The 14,741-nt window shown below is 40.9% G+C and overlaps 1 protein-coding gene across 1 annotated transcript in view; it reads right to left on the bottom strand.

The window, feature by feature from the left end:
* The window catches only part of nbas (NBAS subunit of NRZ tethering complex), a 185,847-nt gene that overhangs the window by 121,348 nt on the left and 49,758 nt on the right, over positions 1-14,741 (bottom strand). The window contains exons 23-26 of the mRNA XM_080514319.1: positions 13,349-13,502; positions 7,678-7,863; positions 3,980-4,153; positions 3,322-3,455 (exon numbers count right to left, since the gene is read on the bottom strand). Of these exons, the coding sequence (XP_080370445.1) occupies positions 3,322-3,455; positions 3,980-4,153; positions 7,678-7,863; positions 13,349-13,502 (648 nt within the window). The remainder of the gene's footprint in view (positions 1-3,321; positions 3,456-3,979; positions 4,154-7,677; positions 7,864-13,348; positions 13,503-14,741) is intronic.

The following is a 14,741-nucleotide window of genomic DNA, read 5'->3' as shown; positions in this document are numbered from 1 at the left end:
ATTAGGGCCACTGAAGAAAAAGAAAAATTCGGATGCTTAAAAAAAAAAAAAGCAGCCTTCAATGCACTTCAGAAAAAGTCGAAAATCAAAGTTGAGATTTTTTTCTTACAGAGGTTTAAAAAAAAAATCTTCATGCACTCCAGAAAAAGTCAAAAAACCAAGACGAGATTTATTTTTTTCACGGAGAAAAGACAGTTTTTTTTACAAAGTCCGTCCATCCACATACCAGCGTGTGGGACTGCTTCTACAAAATGCATCGCAGGCTGTTTAATGAAGTGGTGAAAAGATGCTTCAGAACAGAATTTAGCTCATAAACACAGTGCAGTCATCAGTATTAGGACTATAAGAGACGCAGCCTGCAGCATTGTTCCGTCGCGGAAGTTCGTCGAGTACGAAGGACAAAGGCACGGCTCCCGGGGTGCTTTTTAAAAGTGATTTTAATAAGAACACTTTTTTTCAATGACTCTAATACTCTTCCATAAGTGGCGAGGAGCTCACAAAAAAAGAGCGGCAGATCTACTGCTTTCGTGACCTCAAAGCTTGAGATGCATAATGGTGATGGATAAATAAATATCACAAAAACACACTTGCACTGTACTTAGATGAGAACATGTGTTTAGATTTCACTCAATTAAATGCTTGTTTATACAATTTGCAAAGGCCACAGCAGTAACAACAAACCACATTTCCCCATTCACCCCATAAAACCTTTGACTGATCAACAGTCCAAAGCTAATTTCTTTTAATAAAATGCAGTCTATCATTTCACCGACTGTGTGGAACAAACCATTTTAGCTTCCGTCTCTTGAACAAGCCTATTTTTGTGATGTCACTCCGCATACGAACATGTAGCGCCAATCAAATTGAATTTTTTTTTTTTTTTTTTTTTTAATTCCAGATCGTCTAACAGAGTGCTAGCCGATCTCAAGTGAGGATTTCATTTATGTATGAACATATTCTCTCCTGCACAGTCCAGGTTTATTTCCTCTAAACTCAATTTTCTGCAAATACAGAAAAAAATGAAAACGATTTTGCCTGGTTAAGATTTGGTGTTCTATCCTGGGAGTTTTATAAATTGGATGATTAATTTGATTAAGAGTGAGCACTGAATACAGCGAGAACATGAATAGTTTAAGGCTGCTGTTTGAAGTTTGCAGGTTCTCCTTGTGCGTTTTCTGCGAGTACTCCCGTTTCCTCTCACAGTTCAAAGAGAATTGGTGAAGAGGCATATGAACATTAATGTTTGAGATTGAGGGTCCATTTCAGCACCCTGTGACACCGAGCTGGATTAAGCAGTAAAGAAGGACAGAAAATAGTGGCCATAGAGAAAAAAGAAATATTAACTCGTGGGAACGAGATAAGTTGTTACCTGAAGTTTGTAAAGTGAGGGAACAATAAAATTCAATCTGTGGCCACGAGATAGTAATTTGTTCCCTCATGTTATTAATTTGAGGTACACGTTACATTTTTTTCCCACCAATGTTGCCTCCAGCCACGTTTTATTTGCTGTTGTGGATGCTTTGAGATCAAACGATGCGGACCACATTATATATTGGTGCTTACGAACTAAACCGTGTGAAATACAGACATGTTAAACTCATCTTGGCCCAAAAAGAGAGGATATAAATCCTCCTAATGTTCTGATCAAACATGTATCCCCCACTTTATTCCTGAATGTGCCTGAGTCGAAAGCTTCACCATCAAGGAGGAATGGAGGTGTCAAATGGTAGAACTCAGCTTGACAACCGTTTCCAATGGCAACCTACGTAAACACACGCTGATCAACAGAACAACAAAAGTTGTCTTTCACACAGCGCCATTAAAAGGCACATTTAATGGCAAGAATTCCAAGCTTTCATCTACAGTGCTATGTATTTTGAATGTGTTGTCGTTACAGATGAACCAAAAATATTTGCTTCATTATCAAGAAGTACCGTAGGGTACAATATAGTAGCGTGTTCCCACAGCTACTATACTGCAGCCTGCAGTCGCAACGTGATACAATACCTGGAAGTGAAGTTAGTTATGATATTACGATGTAAAGCGAGGAAAAAGGACAACTGAAACTGCTTCGAAACTAATCTGACGCAGCTGACTTTGTGTGACAGCGCAGGAGCTCTGCAGCACGAGATTAGATTACAGCCACCGGCTCCGCCATCACTACGATACAACGCGAAGCAGTGACATCAATTAATTCGTGGCCACGAGTTACTATCTCGTGTCCACGAATTAAATGATCTCGTTCTCTCGCGTCGTTAACTTGAGTTATTTTCTTTCCTCTATGGCCACTCAGAGACTTCGTAAGAAAACAAAAATGCATGGTAATGAAAATTTAGATGTTAGGCATTAGGTAAAATGTTAAACATATTTTGGATGTCAATCGGTTTGGACTTTAAATCATCTGTTTTATTTCACTGGAGTAAAAACAAAACAGGTTGGTTGACAGTGACCATGTCGCCACAAGGAATGGAGCTTGTTTCTTCTCCACTGTGGTCGAGTACTAGAATTGCATATAATCACAGCAAGGTGCGCCAAAGTGTAGCCGAAGGGCACTTTATGTGCAGGTTGTCAGGGGCTAAAGATGCCATTGTTGAAAATTATGTTTGCTTCATTGCAGCCAAACAAAAGGCCAAAAAAACAAAACATAAAAAACAAAGCTTCTCTCCGAGTAATAATTAAATTCTTCTATTAAGGTGCATAAACGAAAGATAATCCATCTCAGAATGAGTCATTTTCTTCTTTTTTTTTTTTTTTGACTCTACAGGTCCACTTAATCAACATTTTTTTTCTCTTCTTTGTACTTTTTTCCTTTTAAGGCCTTTATTATGGCTCATTCTCCTTCAAATGAGCTGCGTACCCACACAGCCTCATGGGGAACTTAAAGGACAGGGCCTCTTGCCACACAAATTAAAATGTGTTGCAGGAGAGGCGGGGCAAGGGAGGCTGGGGCAGCAGCAGTCGGAGGCAAGAAATAGTGTATGGAGTGGAGAGAGGCTAACTGATGGCTCCTTGGAGTCAGGAGTTGAGCATTGGAAGGGAGAAGAGGAGAGGGAGGAAAAGAAAGGTGTGAAGTGAGGGAGGGAGAAGCAGGGGTGGTAGTTAGGTTTATTGATGGGCCCTAAGAGAAATGTATATGTTGAAGGAAAGCTAAGGGCGTTGGGGCCCGGTGTACTCTTATAGATGTGGACAGCTTTGCTGTCATTACCTCATGATTTACAAAGTTAAGATTATTTAATGATCAGTGCTGGTTTCGCAGAACACAAATTAGGGGCATTCAGTCTTGTGTGACTAAGTGTGATGATGCGTGCGTGCGTGTCTGACCCGTAGCCCCTCTGTGGAAGACACTCCAGGATATCATAGCACAGGCTGAGCTGGTCGTCTCTCTCGCAGCTGTAGATGCACTCCAAAGCGACCTCCATCAGCTGGTCCGGGTCCCCAATGATCTTCTGCTGACACTAGAGGACCAGACATGCCGTCAATATGTGCATATAAATACCTGACTGACCCCTTGCCTCCTGTGTACTGACAAACTGAAGTATCGTTTTTTTTTTTGTGGTTCATGATTTCTAATAGCCAAGAGGCTTGTCCTTGGCTGTGCCCTTATGGGTTCATAAATATAACATTTACAGCGTGGGGCTACGACACTGGCCCTGACATCACAGCAGGGCTGTGTGTGTGTGTGTGTGTGTGTGTGTGTGTGTGTGTGTGTGTGTGTGTGTGTGTGTGTGTGTGTGTGTGTGTGTGTGTGTGTGTGTGTGTGTGTGTGTGTGTGTGTGTGTGTGTGTGTGTGTGTGTGTGTGTGTGTGTGTGTGTGTGTGTGTGTGTGTGTGTGTGTGTGTGTGTGTGTGTGTGTGCGTGTGTGTGCGTGTGCCTGTGTATGCAGTCCACTTTCTGCCCCTCCATTCATGATTACTCAAGCATAACGCCCCCCCCCCCCCCTGCACTTTTGCTTTTGTGTGTTGGGTGTTGGGATACTTGCATCAGGTTTGGAGTGCTGGAAGATGATGAGGGGCAGGGCGAGGTCTTGCTGTGCCAGGCCAACCAGGTACTGTCCCAGGAGAGATCTGGCTGCAGCTTGCTGCTGGCTTTCACATCGGTGCAAGAAGGGCACCATCCACTGGAAGACATCTTTCACGTAGCGCTCCGAGTTGGACTGGAGATATAAAAAAAAATAATAAAAAATTACAAAAAAAAAACTCCGTAATACACATAAAAGCACAAAGACTGGAACAAAAAATGTGTTTCACAGCAATTAGTGCCTTCTTACTGACTATTTTTGTTGCATAATGCATTGTAGGATAAAGCCAGGGAAAACAGCACGGGGGAAAGTGCAAACTCTTCCCAGAAAGGCCTGAAGCCTGTGATAGAACTGAGGTCTGTTTGCCATCAGTGGACCAAATACTGCAGCACCATACAACACTAATGACAATATCACTTTTACTTGTTTCTTAGAATTGCAACATGGAAAAAAAAAAAGAACCTCAGAGGAGCTCTGGCTGACTTGTAAACAACTTTATTATTGAACTGCTTTATTTATTTATTTATTTTGCAATAATACTATTAGAATATTATTGGGTTGTCTAGTAAATGAATATTGAACATGCACTGTGTGCGTCTCACATATAAAGTGCCCCAACGACCCAAAAATCTAAAGCATCATCATTTCATTAAAGTTGTACCAAACGCAGCAGCCCTGGTCTGTTACCGAAAATTGAATTTTTAGATTAAATGGTGATTTGATTGTATGTCCCCATCAAAATACTGTTTTCCAAGACACTACCACTTCAGGGAACTTGTTAACCTTAATTCGAGTGAAACGTCTCACCAAGGGGCTGCACCCCTTGCATATCCAGAACAAATGCTGGGACATGGAAAAGTGTATTGTACATTATTTATGTTTATAGGCTCAAGTTAGCAAGATTCAGAATTGGAAAATTGGCTCTGAAGATGTATGCTGGATCACGTCATGTGTTGCTGCTGTAGAGGACGTAAATTCTTTATGAACAGAAAAGTTATTCCCTCATTTTTACAGCAGGAATCAACCTGTTTTCTGGCCAAGAAGAGCAGCGTTGGCGAATTTCATGTTTCGAGATGCCCACACTGCAAGTACCGCACGTACACATGTTGTAAAAAGAGATTTTAGATTTTCACTTGCACGATCAATCTACATATTTGTCAATCACATTGAATTCTTTCAGATTTAAAGGTCAAGTTTTGTTATTTTACTGAAAATACCTATCAGATTGATTTGGGGGTTTATAAGCACCAAAAATGTCACCAAACTCAGACAGTGGATCAATCCTATATTGGTTTGCAATATGACTTCCACTGTTTGTGACATCCAGATTTACCCAGAGTCATGCCCGTCTCAAAGATGAATTTATTTGCTAGACGAATGAAGTTTCTTTTCAAAACTGAATCAAAAAAGAAATACTCTCCTTCTTCAGTGTGATCAGGACAAAATATCTTTTTTTCATTCTTTTTACATTTACGTAAACTCTTTATCATCTCTTCTATTCATACTGTAATTTCAATTAGACAGCTCCAATCTGATCATATAGGAGATAAAACACAAGGCATTAAATGATGCGACTATTTAATCAGAATACTTATGGTCCACATAATTTGCTGGTGTTCTGAGTTTCTAAGGAAGGTGGCATAAGTGGCAAATAAACTGGTTAATCAAATGCTTACATCTGAAACCTGACCAAACAGTGAAAAACACAAGGAACAGAGGAAAAAGAACGGGCTGCATACAAAGCCAATGTGATGAACAACTTTTTTTTTCCCCATAGAAAAGTGTTTCCGGTGTCTTTGCATTTCCAAAAACACTGGAAAAATGCAAAATCCTTTGACATTGCATGCATCAAACTGTGCAAATATTTAGGACACTAAAAGTAAATGTGCTTTACATAAAAACCTTATATAGTGCTGATTAATTAACTGAATTTACACAAACTGCCATCGGCTGGATCCCTATAAATCAAGTGAGCATTTGGAAAGCCCAGTGCTAGCTATATTCAGTATTTGCTGAGTTTTTAAAGGTACTTTGAGGAAAAGTCATTTCAATCATCTTCCTGAACTTCCTACAGTTCTTCCATGGATTTAGGCAGTCTCAACAGCTTCTGCCTCTTTATATAATCCACACTGACTCTGTGATGCTGAGATCAGGGCTCTTTGGGGGCCATACCATCTGTCGCAGGAGTCCTTGTTCTCCTGCATGCCAAAATAGTTCTTTATGACTCTGTCTGGATGCCACGGAATAAATTCAAGGCTGTTTAAGCCCCTCTAGGATTGCATTGTGTGATGAGTAAGAGTGCAAACTTATGAAAATCATATATTTTTATATATATTATGTTTGGGGTTTTTTTTTTTTTTTCGTACACCGCAAACTATTTCAAACTGCATTCACTTGAATTTGTGTCGCACAATTACACCTGAACTTGAACTGTAATAGCTACAGTATGTGGGTTGTGCTGTGATTTGCGCGGAAGCATGTCAAGTTCGTGCGGGGCCTTGCACCCACCTTTGCGACAGCTCTGACTCAGGATACACAGATAAGAGAACATCGGCAGGAAAATATTTGAATTCAGAAAAACACTCAAATGCAAATGCAAACTTGCACACCCACGCGCAAACATTTTTGCTTTGCTGTACTGTGTCTGTGATAAAGAAAGACATCACACAGGCAAAGAGGGAGATTTAATCTAGGGGAGTTTGGTAAACATTCACACACACACATACACACACACAGGCAGACAAACGCGCGCACTCACACAGACGCACGCACACACACACACACACAGCCCAAAGGGAGTACCAGTCAAACAGCATGTGTTAGTGCAGTCAACAACAGTCGCTGGCTGCCTGCCTATATGGAAGATCCTACTGGCAGTGGTCCTCATAGGCTAAAGCTGGCAGTTATTAGCTACAATTTAGAGGACAGCTCGTATTATGTGGTCCAAGGGGACTTGTAACTGTAGTACCTGCTACAGTCCAGCTTTCATAGCTCTCCTGCTGCGATGGAAAAGAAAGTTTGTCTCATCAAATGGGAGCTACCCTCGCCCCCCCCCCCCCCCCCCCCCAAAAAAAGGAAAGTGCCTCACAGTGAGACTGCTACTCAGTTTCAAACAATGTAGCTTAACTTTCTGTTCTGCTGCCTAATCATAACACCTAATTATGATGCATTATGTTCTTTTAAGCAACGATCAAGGGCTATCAAGTAGATATACACAGGGAAAAGGGAATAAAACATTACAGCGGGAAAATAAGAGGCAAGCCATGCTTTTATACTGACAATGAAGATCCCACGCAGTGTGAACTACACAAAGCGGTATGCTTAGAAATGGTATTTAACGTAGTGATGAGTGGGGAAAGCAACATTTTGGCAACAAAAAGTTCTTGCAAGATTTGCCCTCAGGAGAATCTGTGAAAGAACTTTATACAAAACAATTAGAGAATAATACTGATGATGATCACTTCTGACCTTACGGGAGTTTAGTTAAAAAGAAAAATGATCTCTTAATGTATTTGTTGTGCTAACAAACACGTAGTAGAAGCAGTATATTTTAAGAGGCCTTTTCATTAATAACAAGACATGAAGAAGAGAATTAAACATCAGTAACTGATTTCAGTGTACAATTCGTGGAAAAAAGCGAAATGATAATCGTCACTTACGTTTTTCATGAGCAGGCGGAGTTGGTCGATGTTGCTGAGCTGCTGCAAATCTTTAAGTGTCAGACTCAATTCGCATGATGTCTCATACACCAGCGTTTCCATGGTAACCAAGTCATCGCATAAATGCTCCAGTCCAGGGATCTGTCGCTCCTTCCCCAGGCGCACCAGTGAGAGGGCGCAGTCCACCTGTTGGACAGAGAGAAAAACTAATTATTGCATTAAAAAAAACCACAAAAAAAACCAAACAATTATGATAATAATAAAACTACAAAAAGTAACAATGAAAATTTGAGCAACAACAAGATTCACATCTTAGCAAAGCTATTCGTAGGGGTAAAGACAAAACCTTATATTAACATGTTAAACTTAATTGATCATTTCTTAAGGCTGGTGATAGAAAGTGGCACTTTTGATTTGTTGATGCATTTCAGGTACTTTTTTACTGCGGCTGTCTTTTTACTTAGTGGATATGAAATCACATTTTATAGGCAACTTTTGCAGAAATCCGGGAAATTCTAAATGACTCACATGCTTTTACTTGCAACTGTTAACACACAACATCTATCCTAAATTTGGTAACCTAAAATTGTTAACGGAATTATTATTATTCACAATCTGAATATTGATTTCGCGATACTGAATGTTTAGAAATTCCTCTTTTCACCCCAGTCCAACCAGTAGAACTCCAGTCTCAGAAACTTGGGACGGAGTGTAAACATAATGCAAAATGAGCGACAAGATTCCAGTTACTTCTATCAGTTGATCTGCAAAGTTCCAACTGTTGTTTTTAAATTGCAAATTGTTCCTTCTTGTTTTTAATTTACATTTAACACACCCTCCCAATTTGAGGAGACTACATTTCCCTTTGTTTGCTTTATTGGCATTTCAAGCGACTGGCAATGTACAAAAACTAAAATGGTATTTCAGATCTTTTTATGCTTAATTCGATTCACCATCAAATAAAATGTAATTACATTTTACTGAAATGGGAGCAGTGTAAACACCTTTTGTTGTACTTCTTTGGTTGACAACTTCAGAAGTGATAAAATTGCTCATTTGAGTGGAGTGAAAAAGATGCACCGCAAGCCACAGAAACCTTCAAACATTTTTGCATCATGAGAGAGTCGCACTTTGGTGTGCTGTTGCAATTCACTGAATTTTTAGCTGGAGCATCTGCCGTCTTGTTACAAACCAGTTAAACCCAAGACACTTGAGCATCACGTGGGGGGGGGGGAGCTGCTTGTAGGAGTGTGCTGCATCAATAACAAATATATATCGGTGTGATTACGGACCTGGGAGACACTCAAAACAACAATATTCCAACCAATCCAAGACCAAATCACTCCTGTCAGTCATTACTAATGTCCAATCATTCGTCTTCCTGCAATAAAACAGAGATGATTTGAGCCTGCTGCAACCCTGATCAATACAATCCCATCCAGAAGAGCAACCAGTCAATACGCGACCACCTATACGCTGGCAGCACGCCCAGCCAATCGATGCTCCACCACCTGTGGATGCTAGCCAATCAATAGCAGATGCCACTGGGCCCCGTGGTGATGATTGCTTTTTCTCCACCTTTCAGAGCGGGTGGGCTTTCTTCGGCGCTACAGCTTGCTTACACGCAGGCACATTTACATGCACTCATACTGGCGCCGTGCCTTTGTCATCCTTATCTTATCTCAACACTTCCGATCCTGAATATATAAATGTGAGGCTTCATTAATGCAAAATACGCGCGCACACACGCCAGGAAAACTTGAGCAATTAAATACAACAAGAGAGAGAAGTCTATTGATCTGACTGTGAGTAAAGATTCTCCTGGTTCTCTCCACCCCTTCCCGTCTCTCTCCTTCCGCTCTCTGGAGAGACATTCCCCAGCTAGCCGCAGACAATTCAGATGTTAAAATCTCACACTTTTTAATTACGACCTCATCTTCATCCACTCGTCACTCTCCGTGCTGCAACACAGCTTGTATCCGCCGTGTGCAGGCTCCCTCTCTCCACCCCAGCAGATTTAAGCCTTCACTGTAATTTTCTAACTCAATTTGATTCCTCTTCGCCTCTCTCTCTCTCTCTCTCTCTCTGCCTCATTCCTTTTCTTTTTTGGGGATCATTTTCTCATTGCTCAATTTCTCATCGTTTTCTCTCTCCTCCTACGTCCTATACAAGGAGGACCACAACAGCCACCATTGCTGGCCTCCATTTGAACCCCGGCTCTGGCCCTTTGCCTCCTCTGTATGCCAGTCTCCCCACTCCGTCTCCTTTTCTGAAGGCACCCTCTTATTTTGTACTATTTTGATGCCAACACAACAACCACTTGTACTTAATATCTGTTATTTTCTCCTCCTTATAGCTGTTGATTTTCATTCCGACAGACAGCTCTTTTCACAGCACCACTTTTCTGATTTTGATGTGTGCCAACAGCCGGGTCCGTCATTGAATGAGCCGTAGAATTAGAGCATTGCTCCGCTGAACTCTGCAAAATTGTGTTTTTGCTACAAATTAAAAGACCTCATTTCAAAAGGTAAAAAGCCTATAGCTGCGTATAGTGAAAGTTTTGACCCAGCCGTGTCTATCTCAACGTCTCTCAGACCTGTTATGTCCTCTTTCTGTCTTTGTGCTGCACTAAACTAATAAGGGGGGGAGTTACACTGGCATTTAGCTCTTTTTCTCTCTTTCAGCTTACTTCCATTCTATGCCTTTTCAAGCTCATCTCCCTTTCTGCGTCATCTTGTCAATCTCCCATTCAGCATCTCGCTTCCTTCCACTCTGTGACCAGTTGAGAGCACTCCAGCTTCCTCTGATGTAGCTCCTTTTAATCAAGCCTCATTTTCCTCCATTAAAACACTCTCCCAAGCATAAACAGGGCCGGATGAGGAATGGGAGGAGGGTGCAAATGAGAGAGAACAAATGAGAGGAAAGTGAAGAAAAGGGCAGGAAGGGGGAGGAGAAAAAAGAAGAGCAAAACATGCATCAGAGCTTTTTTTTTCTAGTGGCTGTCACTTCTATGTGAGTGAGGAAACGTCTGACAAAACGCCAGAGACACAAGAGTTTAGGCACAGTCCCGAGAGACTCCTGGAGTAACGTGTGAGAGAGCAAAGGCGGATGAGGTTTAATTAAAAAGGACCAAGGGAGAGAATGAAAGAGAGAACCGGTGATTCCTTGAGATTAGCAAAGACTTAATTTAACACACACATACACACAGACACACGCAAGAGTATGAACGGCAGGCTTCCACAATTGTCTTCAAAATTGAGTAATTGAGCCCAAAATCTCTTTCCTTCCATCCTTCTTTGCACGGAGTGAAAGGGATGAAATGGAAAAATGAAGAGGATTCATATGACTGAAGTCTAGTCAGTCTGTCCACAAAGACAGAGAGACTGCTGTGACAGTCTTGATCCATCACTGTGAAAGTGGGGAAGGGGGTTGGGTTGCTGGGGCGGGGGGGCGGGTTGGTAGGGGGCACTGTTTATGATGTGGGGGTAGAGAGTGGGCAGCTCCAGCGTTTACATCCCATTACTGCACTAAACAAGTCCCATCAAGTCCTATTTTTCAGCCGCAGCGTCAAAACGCAAATGACAGAAGCTTTGGTTTCTCCTCATTAGAAGTCCATATGGCAAATATGAAAGTAACTGTCGCAGACAGGATCAAAGTGACCTTGACTGATGGAGGCTGGCAATATCTTCTCTGCCGTATGAATCCCAGCTCATCATATTCTTCTCCTCCCATCATCGGAAATATGTGATGGCAATTATATTTTCAATAGCCAGATGTCTACTAAATCTTTTTTTTCTTTTTTGTTGCTGCCCTTCTGCAAGTTTCAATCAAACAGACGGAACCTGAAAAACAACCTCGTCGCGGTGTGTAAAATCTTTCACCTCAACAGAGAAGCTGCGACCACTTGGAGGTGATTTCCACCAGTAACACAGAACAAACAGACTAATTGGAAAGTGAATGTAAGGGTCAACTACATTTCCCTTGATTGAAAGCTGTTAATTCAAGCTGGTCACAGTTTTGAAAAAACTAATAAAAATTGGGGTTTTTTAACTGTAAAAACATATTGAGAATAGTCATTTACCACTAAAATATAAAAAATATGAGCGTCAGCTTGGATGTAGGATGAATCACAGTAAGAGACAGCTTGTGTGAGGATTGTTAATTATCTCTGGTGTAATTTGCACAACGGTTGGTCCCCCCAATACAGTCTTTAAGTGGTTCAATTCCTCTGTAAAAGATTAGGAATAAACAAATAAATAATGTATATGGTAAGTATGGACAGTTGGTCCTCCGGAATTCATGAAATTAAATGTTGTGTGCCACAAGGCTTAATCTTCGGCCCCCTACATTTTAATCTGCACATGCCCCCACTTGGCCATGTCATTAGAAGACTTAGTATCAACTTTCACAGCCACGCTGATGGTACAAAACTGTACATGTCATGCTGCTGATAAAATAAGACATATTCCAACTGCCTTTTGGATGTTAACTTTTGGATGACAGAAAGTTTTAATTATTGGTCCTGAGGCTGAGAGAGAGAGAGGTGTTTGTTTTTCAAACTTATTGGCATTACAAGTAAATCCATCAAAACAAGTAAAAAATCTTGGTGTTATTCTTAACCCCGAGCTTAGTTTTATTCTCCACATGAGGAATGAAACAAATCATCTCAAGGGCACAAGACAGAGTCTTTCCATTTCTCCCTCGGGCTAATGCAAGAATGTTGAAGCATGCTTTTACTATCAGGTGTATTGATTATTGTAATGCCCTGCTTTCTGGTCTATCCAAAACAGTGCATCAGGCCGACAGCTTTTATAGAAAGCAGCTGCACAGATGTCGACAGAGACCAAAAGGCGAGTCCATATTACATTGGTTATGAAGTATCAGGATCAATGCTGTTTTATTGGTTCTAAAAGGTTTCAATGGTCTTGAGCCTTCCCAACCCCAGTGAGGAATCATTTCTTATCCGATATTTGACTGTGCTGCTGTTAGTTTAAAGCATCAGTGTTTCTTCAGTTGGGTCCACTTCGCACTCGGAGCACAGGCCAGCTCCACTGTCTTGGTGTTATTTTGTCAATCACTCCGATTGGGTGGGAGGAAAAGCAGTGGGTGGTGGTGTGGATTTCTCAATCTGCATGTGTTCAGCCATGCCAGCCAGTCGATGCGATGGCTCCTGGTGCAGACTGTCCCAGTGATGGTGCTTCATGTCCTGTATTATTGGTGCTCAGCCACTCCGAGGGTGTATAACTGTTTTTGTCTGTGGGTGCGTGTCGGTGTGCAAGCGAGCGTGTGTGTACTTTGCAAAGGATGGAGAGTGTGGCACGTTAAATCATGGATGGATGGATTTTTAATTTGAGAGATATAACATCAAAGTTTTACGTATACTTAAAATACCGGTGCATGTGTATGGACTAGTTCTTGACATTGGTCAGCGTGAAAACGTGTTTACCAATCAAACAAACAAACACAAGAGAAGGTTAAACATGTGACTTCCACTTAAGAAAGACATTCACTGTGTCACACATTTGTTCAGATGAAAGATGAAACTGTAAGAACAGAGTCACAGTCAAGCTCACAACTGTCTTGCGTCAGAGAAACACGGAGGGAGACAAATAATCGCAACACTTCCAATATTCAAGCAAGCTGCGCAGTAGCAACCTAAGAGCATTCATACCTGTCTGGAGCACGAGTCGATGTCCTGGGCTCTGCTCTGGTACCAGTCCGTCAGCAGCTCAATGGAAGGAGTGGCTGTACGAAATCTCAGCAGCTCCGGATCTTGTTCGTACAGAAAACTGTCATCGTCAAAAAGAGTTTGGTCCAAAACCGACCTGAGTAAAACGAGACAAATTGGTTTCCATGAGCAAATTGTTTCATGTACTCATTTGAAGAGAATCCATACAAACAGCAAGAGTTGTGAGAAGAGAAATTAAACCAATGCAGTTAATGATGATCAAAAGCATGACCGTTGGTAAATCTATATAGAGGATCAAAGGTTTGTTGAATTTATGTTATCAGATTCTTTTTCCAATGTTATAAAGCAACAGTTACCGAATTAAACTTAGTGACGAACAGATGAAATGGTGGCCGTCAAATACAGTATATCCACCTACAGTGGCTTTTGTTGTCGCTATAAATGGAGGCAGCTGCCTGGAAATCAAAGTATATGCCGACTGTCAGCATGAACTTTTGAGCAAACTACAAATTTTACAAAGTGTGTTGATTTTGTGAGCTGAGACATGGTGACATTACCCAACACTAATTCTGATTACTTTTCTTTTTTACTCAAGTAGTTTCTATTAAAGACCCTCATGTTAAACAAATGTCATCACACATTGATCAAAACACACAAACCCTTGAGTCATTCTGTATCACACTCATAAAATACAGTTTATGTCTGGATTTGACACCACACACAGAGCAAAGGAAGCTATGCTGGCCTCCAAGAAAATATTGCATTATCTAACAGTTGAAGGGTGAACTACAAAAAAACAAAATCTATATTTTGTCTTTGTAATTAACTTTAAATAAGTTCAATCTTTGATAGAGGATTTCAATGCGATATTAACAGAAATGCACTTGAATAATGACAAAGAGGTTCATTTCATCAAATTTGTTCTCCAGGAAGAAGTTTGTTGAATTTAAGAGATTGTAAAACCAAGACCTAATTATGAATCAGAGAGAAGTTAGTATTACAGTCCTACAGATGTATCTGTATACATTTGAGGACAATCATTAAACTAATGTGGCGTCATGTGAAATCGTGTTTGAAGGCCCGAGCTTATATGTCCTGTTGGACAGACCTCATGTTGAGAAGGTAGACATGATCAATTATTCGTATTTATAGGTTAACAATGCCTTTCTATTATTCTTTCTGAGGGATTGCAACGGAGTTGAGCAGAAGACAAAAGGTGGGTAAATAGAAAAAAACAAACAGAGGGAATACAACAGAAGAAGTGGAAAACTCTTCAACATTACTGGCATCACTGCTGCTTCAGTCATATTAACAAATTCTCACTGTGTAATTCCTGGCAAAGTGCATCATAGTATCCAAGCGATATTATAACTGT

This window comes from Blennius ocellaris, assembly GCF_963422515.1.
Source record: "Blennius ocellaris genome assembly, chromosome: 18".
NCBI classification, from domain to species: Eukaryota; Metazoa; Chordata; class Actinopteri; order Blenniiformes; family Blenniidae; genus Blennius; species Blennius ocellaris.
The sequence above is the reverse complement of the archived record's forward strand: the minus strand, read 5'-3'. Positions and strand labels throughout refer to the sequence as shown.